Below are 15,200 nucleotides of genomic sequence, written 5' to 3' on the forward strand. Positions count from 1 at the left end.
CACAGTGGCACACAAGCATGCATCCATACATACAACATACACACAAAAGCAAAACTATGCACAGTAACATAAACATTACCCAGTAAGGGTAGCATAACCCCTGCCCAGCTCCAAAAAGGGGGAGTGGGTCTATACCCTGAACTTGTACCATGGGGCGCATGGGCGATAACAGATAATAAAAATATCAGAAAAACAAAATAGTCAGTGTTCGTCAAAAGAATTGGGGATAGAGCAGTTCACCCCTCGGCAGCTTGGGCCGGCTCAGTAGGTGAGGACCAGTTGCTCTCCCACAGGAGAGGTGTATGGTCGATCAAACTTTGGATTAACAGAGCTCATGGAAGGAGTAACAAAAGGTCAAGGGGAAAGGGCAGAAAAAAGACAAAGAAATCACCTTTTCCAGCTTAGTGGGTGAACATCCATCAGGCAGGTGGCTTAGGGGGGGCCGAGGCAGGTAGTGATTACCACCAAGATAGGACATCCCGGGGGGAATGGGAGAAGTGAACCGTCCCTTGATGATTAATCTGGAGGGTAGCGGGGAACAGCATGGAGTATTGGATATCATGCTCCTGAAGTTTCTGCTTGACACGCTGATAACTGGCTCTTTGCAAACTGTTGAATAGTCAGGGAACAGGGACACCACAGCGTTTTTGATCCAGAGGGTTCCCTTCTTCCTGGCTGCCCCCAAAATGGATCCTTCTAATTAAGTAGACAAATCACCATCATACGTGGAGGGTGACCCCCAGGGGGAGGAGGCCCAGGGACTCGGTGGGCCCTCTCAATTGTGAAGCAAGTGGAGAGTTGATTGCTTCCAAATTCTTGTTCAAGTCAGCTTTCCAGGGAGGCTACAGGGTCAGATCCCTCCACCCACTCCGGGAGACCAGCCAGACGCAGGTTATTCCTGCGGAGACGGTTCTCTAGGTCATCCACTTTATCATCCAACGTTGCAGTCTTCCCCCCATAGGTATTTAGTTTGGGCAGGAGGGGATTAATGGTGTCCTCCTTATCACTAATACGTTGCTCAGTCTCAGTAACTCTGTCACGGATCTTTTGCATATCCTGCTGCATGATTGTTAAGTCTAGGTTTAGGCCATCCACCTTCTCCATAAGGTCTGTGTGGTTTACTTTAATGATGGCGAGGACCTCCGACAGTGTAGGCCCCTTGCCATCATCTGTGCCATCTGTGCCCGAGGCCGCAGGATCCGGGATCTCTGAGGAAGCTGGCGGGGAAGCATCCTGGCCATCCTCAAAGAGATTAGGAGTGGAGGCTGGCGATGCACTAGGCCCATGGAGGGTGTTGCGGTGGCCATCTTGGCAGGAGCGGGTGGTAATGCTCATCGTGGCCGGGGGTTGCTTTTTCCCCCCGCTGCTTTCCCATTCACCAAAAAGACTCCCTAGTAGACATGTGCGCCGTCAATAAATTTGTTTTGTTTTGTTCCGTATTAGCCCTTTAATTCATATTTCGTAATTCGTGTCCGAAATTCAATTTTTGTTAGGTTCGTTAACTTTTTGTAACAATTATGAATGTTCGTTATGATGAATTTATCATTATGGGGGCTCCCACCATCCCTGTGCTGTGCTCATTATGAGGTGCTCTCACCATCCCTGTGCTGTGCTGACTTCCTGGGTTTTTAACTTCATCATAACGAATAATCGTAATTAAGGAACAGTCTTATTTTGTCCGATTCTGAATCTCCCATCGACTACCAGTACCAGTCTCCCACTTCCATATTAAAGGTAAGGTAATTTTCCCAACCCTCACTCAGTAGCAGAAGAAAACCTCTGATTGGTTAACAAAACACCAGTCACGTTTCCGTTGTGACGGAATTTGGATCTGAAATTCATAAACAAATTTTGTATTTCGTACAAAATTCGGAAGCATAGCAATTCGTATTTCAGATCCTCCCGAATGTATGAATTTACGGAAATTCCTATGAATTTTCGATTTGTACGAAACTAATCGTACATGTCTACTCCCTAGGGCAGTGATGGCAAACCTTGGCACCCTAGATGTTTTGGAACTACATTTCCCATGATGCTCAATTACACTGCAGAGTGCATGAGCATCATGGGAAATGTAGTTCCAAAACATCTGGGGTGCCAAGGTTCGCCATCACTGCCCTAGGGTGTGGAAATCATTCTTGCCAGAGTAAACATGGTTAGTCAAGTTTCACACATGGACAACCAGGATGGTTCAGGGTGGTAGAAGGAGAGACCGAAGCTGCTCAGGAACACGTTTGATCACATCCCACGCTAGGCCATGCCCCCACTTTTGCTGCATTATTACTTTTTTTTCAGAACAGCGGCATGCTCTAGGAAACACACAGGGATTGGTTTATTAAAGGCAACTGGACAGTGCATTTTGCAATTGCAGTTACAAGGGCATTTGCCCCAGAGCTTAAGAGGTTGTAAACCCTCAAGATTTTTCACCTTAATGCATTAAGGTGAAAAACCTTCTGTAGTTCAGAAGCCCCCCTTTTACTTACCTGAACTCGATCGTTCTAGTGACAGGGACGAGCACAGCAGTTTGATCCGCTGCCTCGGGTCCTCATTGGATCGATTGATAGCAGCAATCTAGTGATGTAGGAGCCGGGGGCCAAGTCCTGCTGTCTGTGTCAGTGTCACTCGAGGAGGAGCCAGGAGCGTCACCGGGGGACCCCAGAAGAGGAGGATCAGGGCCGCTCTGTGCAAAACCCTTGCACAGAGCAGGTAAGTATAACATGTTTGTTTTTTAACCATTACAACCCCTTTAGTAAATAAGGTGAAGCTTCACCTTGCAAAGATTACCCAATCACATGCATTTTTTTCCACATTATTGGATGACGTAAGTCAGCAGAGCGACACTATTGGGTTGGTTTACTAAAACTAGAGAGTGCAAATCTGGTGTAGCTCTTCAAAGAAACCAATCAGCTTCCAGTTTTTTTTTGTCACAGTTCAATTGAACAAGCTGAGGTTAGACGCTGATTGGCTACCATGCACCTCTGCACCACATTTTGCACTTTCCAGTTTAGTTAATCAACCCCATATGTTTTCTAAGCTCTGCAGCAAATGCTCTTGCAAAGGGCACAGTCTGTTTGCCTTTATTAACCACTTCTGGACCACTGCATGCTGATATACGTCCTAACTTTGAAGTGGAATATTGTTGTTATGGCAACAGCTAGCTGCCATAACCCCAGTATCCTCTTCTTCAGCCAGCGGTCCGGTTTCCGATAATAGTTGTCTTTGTGGCAGATTTGGCCCCCACTCGTCTCCATACCATTGCAGGCAGAAGCGAAGTGAAAATGTCACTTCCGCCCATAGCTCTTAAAGGGCCATTCTTTTTTTTTTCTATTGCATTTTAGTGTAAATATGAGACCTGAGGTCTCTTTTTGACCCCAGATCTCATATTTAAGAGGTCCCGTCATGCTTTTTTTCTATTACAAGGGATGTTTACATTCCCTGTAATAGGAATAAAAATTACACAATTTTTTTTTTTAAACGCGCCCTGTCCCATCAAGCTCGCGTGCAAAAGCGAATGCATACGTGAGTAGCGCCTGCATATGAAAACTGTGTTCAAACCACACTTGAGGTTAGAGTGAGAGCAATTATTCTAGCCCTAGACCTCCTGTGAAACTCAAAACATGCAACCCGTAGAATTTTTTAAACATTGCCTATAGAGATTTTTAAGGATAAAAGTTTGTCGCCATTCCACGAGCGTGCGCTGTTGACATGTTGGGTATCAATTTACTCAGCGTAACATTATCTTTCACAATATATATATATACATATTTTAACTTTACTGTTGTCTTATTTTTTAATTTAAAAAAAGTGTATTTTTTCCAAAAAAGTGCGCTTGTAAGATCGCTGTGCAAATACGGGATGACAGAGTATTGCAACGACCACCATTTTATTCTCTAGGGCAGGCATGTCCAAAGTCCGGCCCGCGGGCCAGTTGCGGCCCGCGGTCCGGTTTTGAACGGCCCGCCTGCTCTTTCTCAATTTATTGTGCTGCGGGATCAGGGCTGTCAGATCAGCCGATCCCCGGCACTGTGAGAAGCTCCGTGAGCTTCAAAAGTGAAAGTAAAGTGCAGAGGATTGTGCTGTGCTCTCTGCTTCCCCCTACAGTGCAGTACCCGGCTGAATGAGGAAGCTGCAAAAGGTACTGTACTATAAGCTAGATTCATGTTAAAAAGGCCTTTATTCATGTGTGTGTATGTATGTATGTGTATGCATGTGTCTGTATTTGTGTGCATGTATGTCTGTATGTGTGTGTGTATGTGCACATGTGTCTGTATGTGTGTGTGCACATGTGTCTGTGTGTGTGCACATGTGTCTGTATGTGTGTGTGCACATGTGTCTGTATGTGTGTGTGCACATGTGTCTGTATGTGTGTGTGCACATGTGTCTGTGTGTGTGCACATGTGTCTGTATGTGTGTGTGCACATGTGTCTGTATGTGTGTGTGCACATGTGTCTGTATGTGTGTGTGCACATGTGTCTGTATGTGTGTGTGCACATGTGTCTGTGCACATGTGTCTGTATGTGTGTGTGTGTGCGCACATGTGTCTGTATGTGTGTGTGTGCGCACATGTGTCTGTATGTGTGTGCGCACATGTGTCTGTATGTGTGTGTGTGCGCACATGTCTGTATGTGTGTGCGCACATGTGTCTGTATGTGTGTGTGTGTGCACATGTGTCTGTATGTGTGTGTGTGCACATGTGTCTGTGTGTGTGCACATGTGTCTGTGCATATGTGTCTGTGTGTGTGTGCGCACATGTGTCTGTGTGTGTGTGTGTGTGTGTGCACATGTGTCTGTGTGTGTGTGCGCACATGTGTCTGTATGTGTGTGTGTGCACATGTGTCTGTGTGTGTGCACATGTGTCTGTATGTGTGTGTGCACATGTGTCTGTATGTGTGTGTGCACATGTGTCTGTATGTGTGTGTGTGCACATGTGTCTGTATGTGTGTGTGTGCACATGTGTCTATATTGTATGTGTGTGTGCACATGTGTCTGTATGTGTGTGTGCACATGTGTCTGTATGTGTGTGTGTGCACATGTGTGTGTGTGTGTGTGTGTGTGTACATGTGTCTGTATGTGTGTGTGCGTGTGCGCACATGTGTCTGTGTGTGTTTTTTTTTTTTTTTATTGCACTGCACCAAAAGCACCCTACATTTTCCAATGTGTGGGGTACCATTAAGAATTAACGGTGCCCCCTAAAGTGCAGAGCATTCGCCTGTGTGTTGGGAACGAGTGCGACAAAGGCAAGAGAATTCTTGTTGGGCTGTGTATTAGTGCTCGGATGGACACACTTAGACCGAATTTTCAATGGTTCAAAGAATGTCAGGCAAAATGGTCGGCCCTCACGCATGTTCACTTTATCAAATCCGGCCCACTTTGAAAAAAGTTTGGACATCCCTGCTCTAGGGTGTTAGAAAAAAATTGTATAATGTTTGGTGGTTCTAAGTAATTTTCTAGCAAAAAAAAATTTGTTTTTAACTTGTAAACAACAAATCTCAAAAAGAGGCTCGGTCCTTAAGTGGTTAAATCACACTCCTTGATGTCAGCTCTGTATTCTGGCTTGGAGTCAAGCTTACTACTTGCAGCATAGTCCCGAGGTGAGTAATCCAGTTCTGATATACAAACACTGAATTGGTCCATTTCCTGTGCTACTGGTCTCTCATCTCTTTTTTGTTCATAGGAACATGCCAGAATAATTGCATCCCCTTAAAAATAAAACAGTCACACATACTTATGAAAACGTGTGGTTTTTACTTGAAATTTTGCCATTGTGTAACAGAAAAGCTTTCTCACATACAGAATGCAATGTCTTCCTTCCCTCTGATTTGCTGACAAGTCAGCTTAGCATAAAACCTAAGAAAGTACAACGGCAGATGGGTTGAAATTGTCATATAAATAGCCACATAGTCTGATAAATTCAGATTTTACAAGGGCAAACTGGTCACACAACTTCCAAAGACTTGCAGCTCCCTCTGATGGAAACTGGCCTTTATAAAGCTCTTTCTCAATATTAGTTCCAGAATAGGTGCCGGTCTCAGTAATGATGAATAGGTACTTCATAGCCTCCAAACTGGGGATCAGACCAAGGCTACTTGCAGAGAATATCCGTTGGATGGAAGAAAGGAGATCAGGCGGGGGAGTCTGATACAATAAAGCATATCAGTCGGATATAAAGGGAGCAGGATTCAGAGAAAATTTCTGTTATAATGAAAATGTTTGATGGTTGGAAGCCCTAGTTATCTCTCTGAAGGGAAGCCCTGTTCATTGCACCATGTGCCTGAATGGAGGCAAACTTGTATCATCTGCTGCAACTCTAATGCCGTGCACACACGACCGGACTTTTCGACGGACTAGGTCCGACAGTCTTCCCGACGGACTTTCGGCAGAGTTCTGGCGGACTTTCTGAATGAACGGACTTGGACACACACAATCACACCAAAGTCCGACGGATTCGAATGTGATGACGTAAGACCAAACTAGAATAAGGAAGTTCATAGCCAGTAGCCAATAGTTGCCCTAGCAAAGTTTTTTTTCCTTCGGACTAGCATACACACAAACAGATTTCTCAGTCCGGAGTTCTGGCAGGAAAATCTGGCAGGATCGAATTTGTTGTCAAAAAGTCTGGTCGTGTGTACGTGGCATAAGAGGTCTGAAACGCTGGAAATGACATCTGACTTTTGATTTATGTGAACAGGCATACCCCACTTTTAAGTACGCAATGGGGTTTATTTACTAAAGCTAGAAAGTGCAAAATCAGGCTCACTTTTGCATAGAAACCAATGAGCTTCCAGATTTTTTTACCAAAGCTTAACCTTCCTGGCGGTAATCCCAAGTCTGTCTCGGGCTGCAATTTCAGTACCACGAGCCGTAACCCCGACCCAGACTCGGGATCGCATCGCTGGATACAGGGAGAGGTTACTTACCTTGTCCCCTGGATCCAGCGATGTCCTCCACGCTGTGTGTGAGCGAGCCGTCCTCCGCTCGATTCACACAGTGCCCGAGTGCCGCCGAGCTCTGTTCCCTGCAATGTTACGACGCACGGGAGCGGAGATCGGCACCAAATTCAAAAAAGTAAAAATAAACAAAACACATACAGTACTGTAATCTTACATTATACATTAATTATAAATACTTTTTTTTTCTGCCTGGAATTTGGAGATTGTCCATAGCAACCAAAAAGTGTCCCTTTATGTCAAAAGTGATTTTAGACCAACTAGAAAACAGCGATAATAGAATCACTTGCAGAATTGAGCGATAGCGATTTGTGGGGAAATTCGTCATCAAACACTAAATCTAATGACAGCGACAATTCTGCAAATGAGCAAATTTCAGTGTTTTTGATTACATTATTGAATAATTTTTATTATTATTTATTATCATTATTTATTATATTATAAACGTTATCATACCCGGGATGTCTACTAGACTCTTGTTTGAACATATTTAAGAGAGTTATTCCTAAGAATTGCCAAATTTCCATGCAAAATAATTGTACCGCTTTCAGCACCTAAAATCAGAAATAATCATACCGCCAGGGAGGTTAATTGAAGAAGCTGAGGTTAGAAGCTCATTGGTTTCTATGCAGAAGTGAGCCTGATTTTGCACTTTCTAGCTTTAGTAAATAAACCCCATTGTGTAATTAAAAGCAGGGTATGCCTGCACTGAATCCGGGTGAGCCACATTGTACTGCTTTATAGGCTATAATAGGCAGATCTCCCAATATGTACTGAATTTTGGATGTCTGTTTTTAGTACAGGCAATGGGAGCAATTCCATAAGGCAATGGAGACCCATTACTGGTGGTGTGTATGGTCAGAAGACTTGTGCCAAATCTATGAAAACCATGCAACATTTTTATTCTTAGTACCGACACGTGCAACAAATTTAAGTAGATCTTATTTGAAGACACTTCTTCTGTGTGGCGCTATTGTTGCAACAGATGTACGAAGGAATGCCGCCATATTGGTGACAGGGAGAAAGGAGGTAAATAGGACCTCCTACATGTTGAGGTAAACCATTAACTATTTCACAATGTGTTGCGTCTTTGAGACAATTCTGTGACAAAATGTGTCCTTTGATATTTGATGGGGGAGATTTACGAGAACGGGTGCACACAGAATCTGCTGCTGCTGTGCATAGTACCCAGTCAGCTTCTAACTTCAGCTTGTTCAATAAGGCTTTGACAATAAAAGCTAGAAGCTGATTGGTTAAGCCGGCCAGAGATGGTTCAGCAGGGACCAGCCAAGATTCTAACCATCTATTGGCAGGCCGAATGTACTCAATCGACTTGAGTATAACCAGTATGTCAGCTTTTCATCATGCAATTATAATGATCACTGTGTTCTTGCAGGAATGGCTCCCTGCACATCCCCCCTCTCCTTCTTCACCAGGAGAACACAACAGCTCCCCGGGAGGGATTTACTCATCAACACTGACTATGTTGGGGGGGGGGGGGGGGATTGAGCAACCTCAGGTTGCTGGAAAGAAAATCGCACCATCTATGGCTTGCCTTACTATGCAAAGTTGTACCTGTTTTAGTAAATCTCCCCCTCCTGACCTTGATTAAGTCAACCTATACCTATGGTGACCTTTACCTCTATGCCAATTGAATAACCTCACTCCTGTGAAATGCTGTGCATGATAGCCAATAAGCTTCTAACTTCAGCTTGTTTAATACAGTTTTGACAGTATAACCTAGAAACTGATTGGTTACATCAGATTCTGTGTGCAACAGTTTTAGTAAATCTCCCGCAATATGTTTCTAGTACTCTCCAAATAGCTTCCCTGCTTGTAATACACCTCTAATTTGCAGGAGAGATACTTGTGACAGTTCTGTCAGAGTTACGACAGATTCATATATACCAGTGATGGGGAACCTTGGCGCCCCAGATGTTTTGGAACTCCATTTCCCATGATGCTCAACTTCCAGTGCAGAGTGCATGAGCATCATGGGGAATGTTTTTCCAAACATCTGGGGTGCCAAGGTTCGCCATCACTGATATATACCTTACTGACACGTAATGGAGTTGATTTACTAAAACTGGAGAGTGTAAAAACTGGTGCAGCTCTACATAGAAACCAATAAGTTACCATAATTTTTGTCAAAGCTTAAGTGAACAAGCTGAAGTTAGAAGCTGATTTGCTGCCGTGAACAACTGCATCAGTTTCTGCACTCTCCAGTTTTAGTAAATCAACCCCAGTGTACATAGATTTGTCACCATTCTGCCATTTGTCACACCACCGTGAGACCAATTTCTAAAAAGGATCTACAAAACTCTTTATGGATTATCTTTAGAAGGAATGATTATTCATTTCTGAAAAATTAGATCCCTAAGGTTGCTTTATAGTGTCTGCTTTACATCAGGGCAACCAATCAGTTTCCGTTTAATGTCTTTAGTGGCAAAAATGACAGCAGAAATCTTACTGGTTGCTTGGAGTACTTCAGATCCTTTCTTTTTAGATCTGACCACTAAATCTTGTACGATGTGATTCTCCTAATCATGTATATTAAAAACTGTATTGGCCTTTATTAACTCTGCCACAAAGCTCTTTTGAAGTTTTGTGACCACATTACTCTTCGTATATAAAGATGTATGTTACACAGCTTCTGGTTTGAAATAGTACATACATTTTAGGACAAGCTTGTACATTTTCCATGTACTTATTGGCATATCTGATCGCGAGTGAGTAAAATATTGAAACACATCTGCAGTTTTACTAACTGTCCACAGAGGGGCAGTATAATCAAAGACAGAAAATTTACATTGACAAACACACAAAAAAAAATTCTTACACTAAAGAAATAAATGTACAGTGCCATTCATGAATATCGTCTAGAGGTATCTCCTTACAGTAAAGTACAGTGCTTTCACATACACTCATCCAAGGCTTTTATTACCCACTGATCATACTTTTTAAGGGCTCATTCATACCTGTATGAAAACAAATTAAAAGTCTGCAGCTACAAATAATCTAGATGCTCGCTTTTAATAAAAAGGACACTTACCTGTTCAAGGATCCAGCGCTGGCTTCACCCGGGGCCGGTTCTTCACCAGTCTTCAGGTCGCCGGCGCTGACATGTTTGCTAAGCAAAGCCAGCTGTGACTCTTTGCGGCTTCACACTGCGCATGTGAATGGTCCTGCAGTCTTCGGGGACGTGTGATGTGTCCCACAAGGCTTCAGGGAAAGGGGGTGTGCAAACTTTTGCTCTGAACTCCTAGGCAATGCGAGAGGAAGTGGGAGTGGGTACCTGCCAAAACTATGTACCCGCTCCAACCCACAAAGAAATATATAATATGGTGGTGGTGGGGGGCAGGAAGGGCGGAACTTTTTTCTGCTTCAAGCACTACTGATCTACATACATCAATGCAGGCTTAGCTCAATGGCACATAGTAAACTATTGTTTTCTAGGTGCCCTGTTTACACCATAAGGACTAATTCACACCAGTCTGCTAGCTGAAAAGAGCACATGCAGGCTGCCATCTGTCCTGGAAAATACACTGATATCTCCAACATAACATATACTGTATTTAAGGCACTTTTATTTTTGCTTTGTATAAATAAATGAGGCCACTTATTTTTATGTATGGAAGCAGATCATATGAAGAAGCATGCTTAGGCCCCATACACGCGATCAGATTTTCTGCTGATTTTTGTCTGGCTTTTTTATCGATACAGGGAGAGTAGGGGTGGGTAAACATCATTATCTCCTCTTCTCCAGTCTTGTATTCAATGAAAAGAATACATGTCTTTTTGTGAACAGATGAAGGAAGAGGAAAATAAATAGAACACTAGCCTAAAGAAGAACACCATGATATCCAGTAACAGTAAGCAGCAGCCATCCAGACCTAGCATACACTTGATTAGAGGTATTTTCTTCCAAAGGTACTATTTCCAATAAAAAATCATTATTTGCTGAACTGTACTTTAAAGCCCAACTCCAGTCAAACCTTTTTATTTTGTTTTGAATAGAGCAGGAAGGTTTTTTTTTTATTTTTTTATTGCTGTCTTTGTACCTACTGGAAAGGTTTCCCTGACATTCTTATCAGTCCATATCTCTCTTGCTAGAACATACACGATTGTTTACTGGGCCTTAATGGGCCATATATACAGGCAAACAAAAGTGATCCTCATTAAAGTGGGGTACCCCCTAAAAAAAAAAAATTAAAAGTCAGCAGCTACAAATACTGCAGCTGCTGGCTTTTAATAATCGGACACTTACCTGTCCCGGGTTCCAGCGATGCGGGGGAACGAAGCCCCCCCCTCGCTCCCCGCTCCGCTCGCGGCGCCGTCATGCATACTGTGGGCACCCGGCTGTGGCTTCACAGCCGGGCACCCACTGCGCATGCGCGAGCGGCGCAGGGCGCCGTGATACGCCGTACAGTCACCTGGGACACGTGACAGGTCCCAGGTGAATGTGCGGCGCGAGGGGAAGTGATGTCACCAGCCCGTGCAATGAAGAAGGCAGACTACGAGGGACCCCCTAGCAACCGGTATTTCGAGGTGAGTAAAAATTTTTTTTTTTGCCAATTATTTTTTTTTGATTTTTTTTAAGAATTTTAAGTAGTTTTATTTTTTGGGGGGCAACTCCACTTTAAGCAAGTTTTTCTTTTACCTTCCCTATAGGTGTCTTTGCAACAGTACCAAAAACAACTAAGTACTGTCTGTGATGCTATTTTATTTGCACAACATTAACATTTTCAGGACAATTGTCAGTACCTGGACTCAGACCGGGGACCTCTGCAGTGTCAAGCAGTAATTCCTCTCACTGAGCCATCTGAGATGCTGTACAGTTCCTTGCCTGGTTGCTTAGACTAGTGGTTGCCAACCTTTCAGAATTACAGATCACGAAATTCACAATTTTGAATCCCGTGGACAACTAACATACTCGAGCTCCATGCAGCCTCCCACAGTCTGTGATCAACACTGCCATTAGAAGTCCCCTCCTTCTTCACCTCCTGCACTCTGTACTACTCCCGGCGCCTACTCCTGAGTTCACAGGAGCCATAACCACAGAGGAGGAATCAGGGATCAATGCGCATTAAAGATGAAGTAAACCCTGGTGGGTTTACTTCCTCTTTGATTCCCTGCAAAGGTAAAGCATAATGGACTACTATGCATCGCATAGTAGTCCATTATGTGTCACTTACCTGACACAGGAGCCAGCGAAGTCACCGCTGTCCCCTGTAGTCTGCAGCATCCATCTTCTTGGTGGGTCTCGCTGCTCCGCCGCTGTCATTCGACGAAGCCGCGATGACGTCACTCGTGGCATATCGCCATTGACAGCGGCGCGCTCAGTACGCCTTCGTGCCGCTGTCTACGGCGCATTCACCGTAGACAGCGGTGCCTGTGTTTTGGTAAATATCTCCTAAACCGTGTAGGTTTAGGAGATATTTCTTGGACCTACAGGTAAGCCTTAATCTAGGCTTACCTGTAGGTCAATAACACTGGAAACAACATTGGGTGGTATATATCCACCACCATCACTCGTCCATGGACCACTGGTTGGCGACCGCTGGCTTAGGCAACCTTGCTTTGTGTCTTGCTTCCCGTGAACCTTTAACTTTTAGCTCCTCCCATGAACTTCCTGACTTAAGCCACATCTCTGCATTTCCTGTTTGCCAGATTATTGCGTTCTCTCCAGCCAATATCTCTCTCTTGCCACTTCTGCTGCTGTCCGTGTCTTTGGTACCACTCGTTACCGACCTTGTTCCTCGACAATGCCTCTGCTTGATCCCAAACTCCAACCACTTGTTACCAACCTTTGGCTTGTTTACTGACTACACTTCTACTTGATACCTACCAGCTATATTTAGACTCTGGCGTGCTCATCTCTTGGTGAGGCGAGCCTGAGGACCATGACCTGGTATTACCACGCAGCAAAACCCATCTCCGCTATCAGGAGCTCTGGTGAACTCCGGTTTGTACTTAGACCCAGCACCTTGTCATCCACCAGGGTGACCTGCTTGTTCACTTATCCAGCTAGTCAGTGGGAGCTTCTCTACTGCTATAGCTACTGGTCTCCAAGCCTGACTGTGATAGCAGGCTTTTGGAAAGTTCCCTTCTTTTTATTCAAAGCAGTACACCTGAAAATTTAAATATCAATACAAATAAAAAAGTATCATGGACAGCACTCAACTATTTAGTTGCAAGTCTACTAATTACAATTACTTCTCTCATCAGTAAGTAACACTTTTTGGTGAATAAAATACTTCTGGGATAGATGTAAAACGTTTCCTACTAGTATATAAAAAAAAAAAAAAAAATCAAGTTTTGTTTTACTTTGATCAGATTGAAAACAGATTGCATGGCAAATACTCTGGCACACAGTACATAAGATACGTAAAAAAAAAAATCGTACATAGAAAATATTGCTGGCAAGAAGTATTGAACACTTAAATCTTTAGAAAGCTGTGTGGAAAAGTTCAAAAATGTTTTCTTGTGCTTTAGTAAGCTACAGATCTTGCATTTAAAAAAATGTAGTATGTGACAAGGGTGTAGCTGCACAAGCTCAGTCCTGTACAGGGGTCTACTGAGTGTAATAGGGTGGAGTGAGCTATCACAACTGAGTATAGTGGAATTCCTGAGAATCTTTTTATGACAGCAGAAGTTCTGTTTTTCTGGCCATTCTGATGCATCCGAATGGCTGATGTATTCTCTGTGTTGAGTATCCACCATGCGTCCTCTTAGTCTGGGATTTAAAGGGTGGAAGTATTTAGTTCAGGCTTCAGTAGATAAAAGAGATCATTGGAAGGCCCTGAATAAATTTTTTTGCAAATCATTTTTAGATCAAAAACAGTCTCAGATGGCCACAGGGGCTTCACATCTTGCAGAGAGCGTTGCGCTATTAAAATAATGAGGATGCAAAACAGCAGAAATGACGTCACAAATTTCAGTTCTCCAAGATTGGGTTGTCCAATCACCGTATTCATTCCTTTCCACGATATGTTATGTTGGTGAAGGTTGAAGTGGCTCCTTTGTAGAGAGGGTTGTGAGCCTGAAATACAAATCGTATTAGAAGCGATTGTACATATACTATCTCACTGTAAAGCCACGGGCTCATTATGTGTTACTGTGGAGACCTTCATGCTTGTTACCTCCAGTCAGACTATATACACTGTTAGCAAAAAAAATTACACTTTAATAAAACCTTTTCCTAGCTTTCTTTCAAGTTTGATTTTACTCTAGAGAGCAGAAAAAGCATTAGCTTTGTATACTGTATTTATTATCTGTCATTTTACCTTAAGCCTTGTTCAGGTGAGCAGTGAGATGCATCCTGCAGATGCGACTTACTACTTTGGACCTAGGTTTTGCGTCACATGAAAAAGGCAACATAATTCCTGGTTTCTCTACCAGGCAAGAACATGAATCCATCCTTTTATCAAATGTGATTTTGTGCTACAGAGCAGAAGAATTATCAAATTGGTAATATTTTCCTTTTTCCTTTATGGCTTTTGTGGGCCGATTCCTCCTGAAGTCAAAAGCACAATTAGCAAATAGGCTAATAGCCTTTAACTTTACATACTTAAAGTGATTGTAAAGTCTTGTTTTTTTTTTCCCTTAAAAATAACAAACACGTTATACATATACACTATATTACCAAAAGTATTGGGATGCCGGCCTTTACACACACACACACATGAACGTTAATGGCATCCCAGTCTTAGTCCGTAAGGTTCAATATTGAGTTGGCCCTCCCTTTGCAGCTATACCGGCTTCAACTCTTCTGGGAAGGCTGTCCGCAAGGTTTAGGAGTGTGTCTATGGGAATGTTTGACCGTTTTTCCAGAAGTGCATTTGTAAGGTTAGGCACTGATGTAGGACGAGAATGCCTGCCTCGCAGTCTTCGCTCTAATTCATCCCAAAGGTGCTCTATTGAGTTGAAGCTGTTAAAAACTGCAAAGGGTGGACCAACTCAGTATTGAACCTTACGGACTAAGCCCTTGTACACACGGTCGGAGATTGCGTCGGAATGTGACCTATTGGACCGTTTTGTCGGATATTACGACTGTGTGTGGTATGCATCGGACTGTTTCCGTCGGAATATCCGTCGGACCAAATTTTCCAACTTGCTGGAAATATTTTCTGACAAAATGCTCCGATCTGACATACTCCGATCATGTGTAGAGAATTCCGATCGGACAAAGTGCCACGCATGCTCAGATCAAATTCCTACATCAAAGCTATTGGCTACTAACCTGAACGTAGT

At 43.4% G+C, this 15,200-nt stretch overlaps 1 protein-coding gene across 1 annotated transcript in view; it reads right to left on the reverse strand.

Annotated features, from left to right (window-relative positions):
- Positions 1 to 5,725: 5,725 nt before the first annotated feature.
- Positions 5,726 to 15,200, reverse strand: part of ITGB3 (integrin subunit beta 3) — a 138,152-nt gene continuing 128,677 nt past the window's right edge. The window contains exon 15 of the mRNA XM_077460147.1: positions 5,726 to 13,989. Within this exon, the coding sequence (XP_077316273.1) occupies positions 13,921 to 13,989 (69 nt within the window). The 3' untranslated portion in view covers positions 5,726 to 13,920. The remainder of the gene's footprint in view (positions 13,990 to 15,200) is intronic.

The sequence above is a fragment of the Lithobates pipiens genome, unplaced genomic scaffold (assembly GCF_037356315.1).
Source record: "Lithobates pipiens isolate NorthernLeopardFrog02 unplaced genomic scaffold, aLitPip1_a1.2 Scaffold_28, whole genome shotgun sequence".
NCBI classification, from domain to species: Eukaryota; Metazoa; Chordata; class Amphibia; order Anura; family Ranidae; genus Lithobates; species Lithobates pipiens.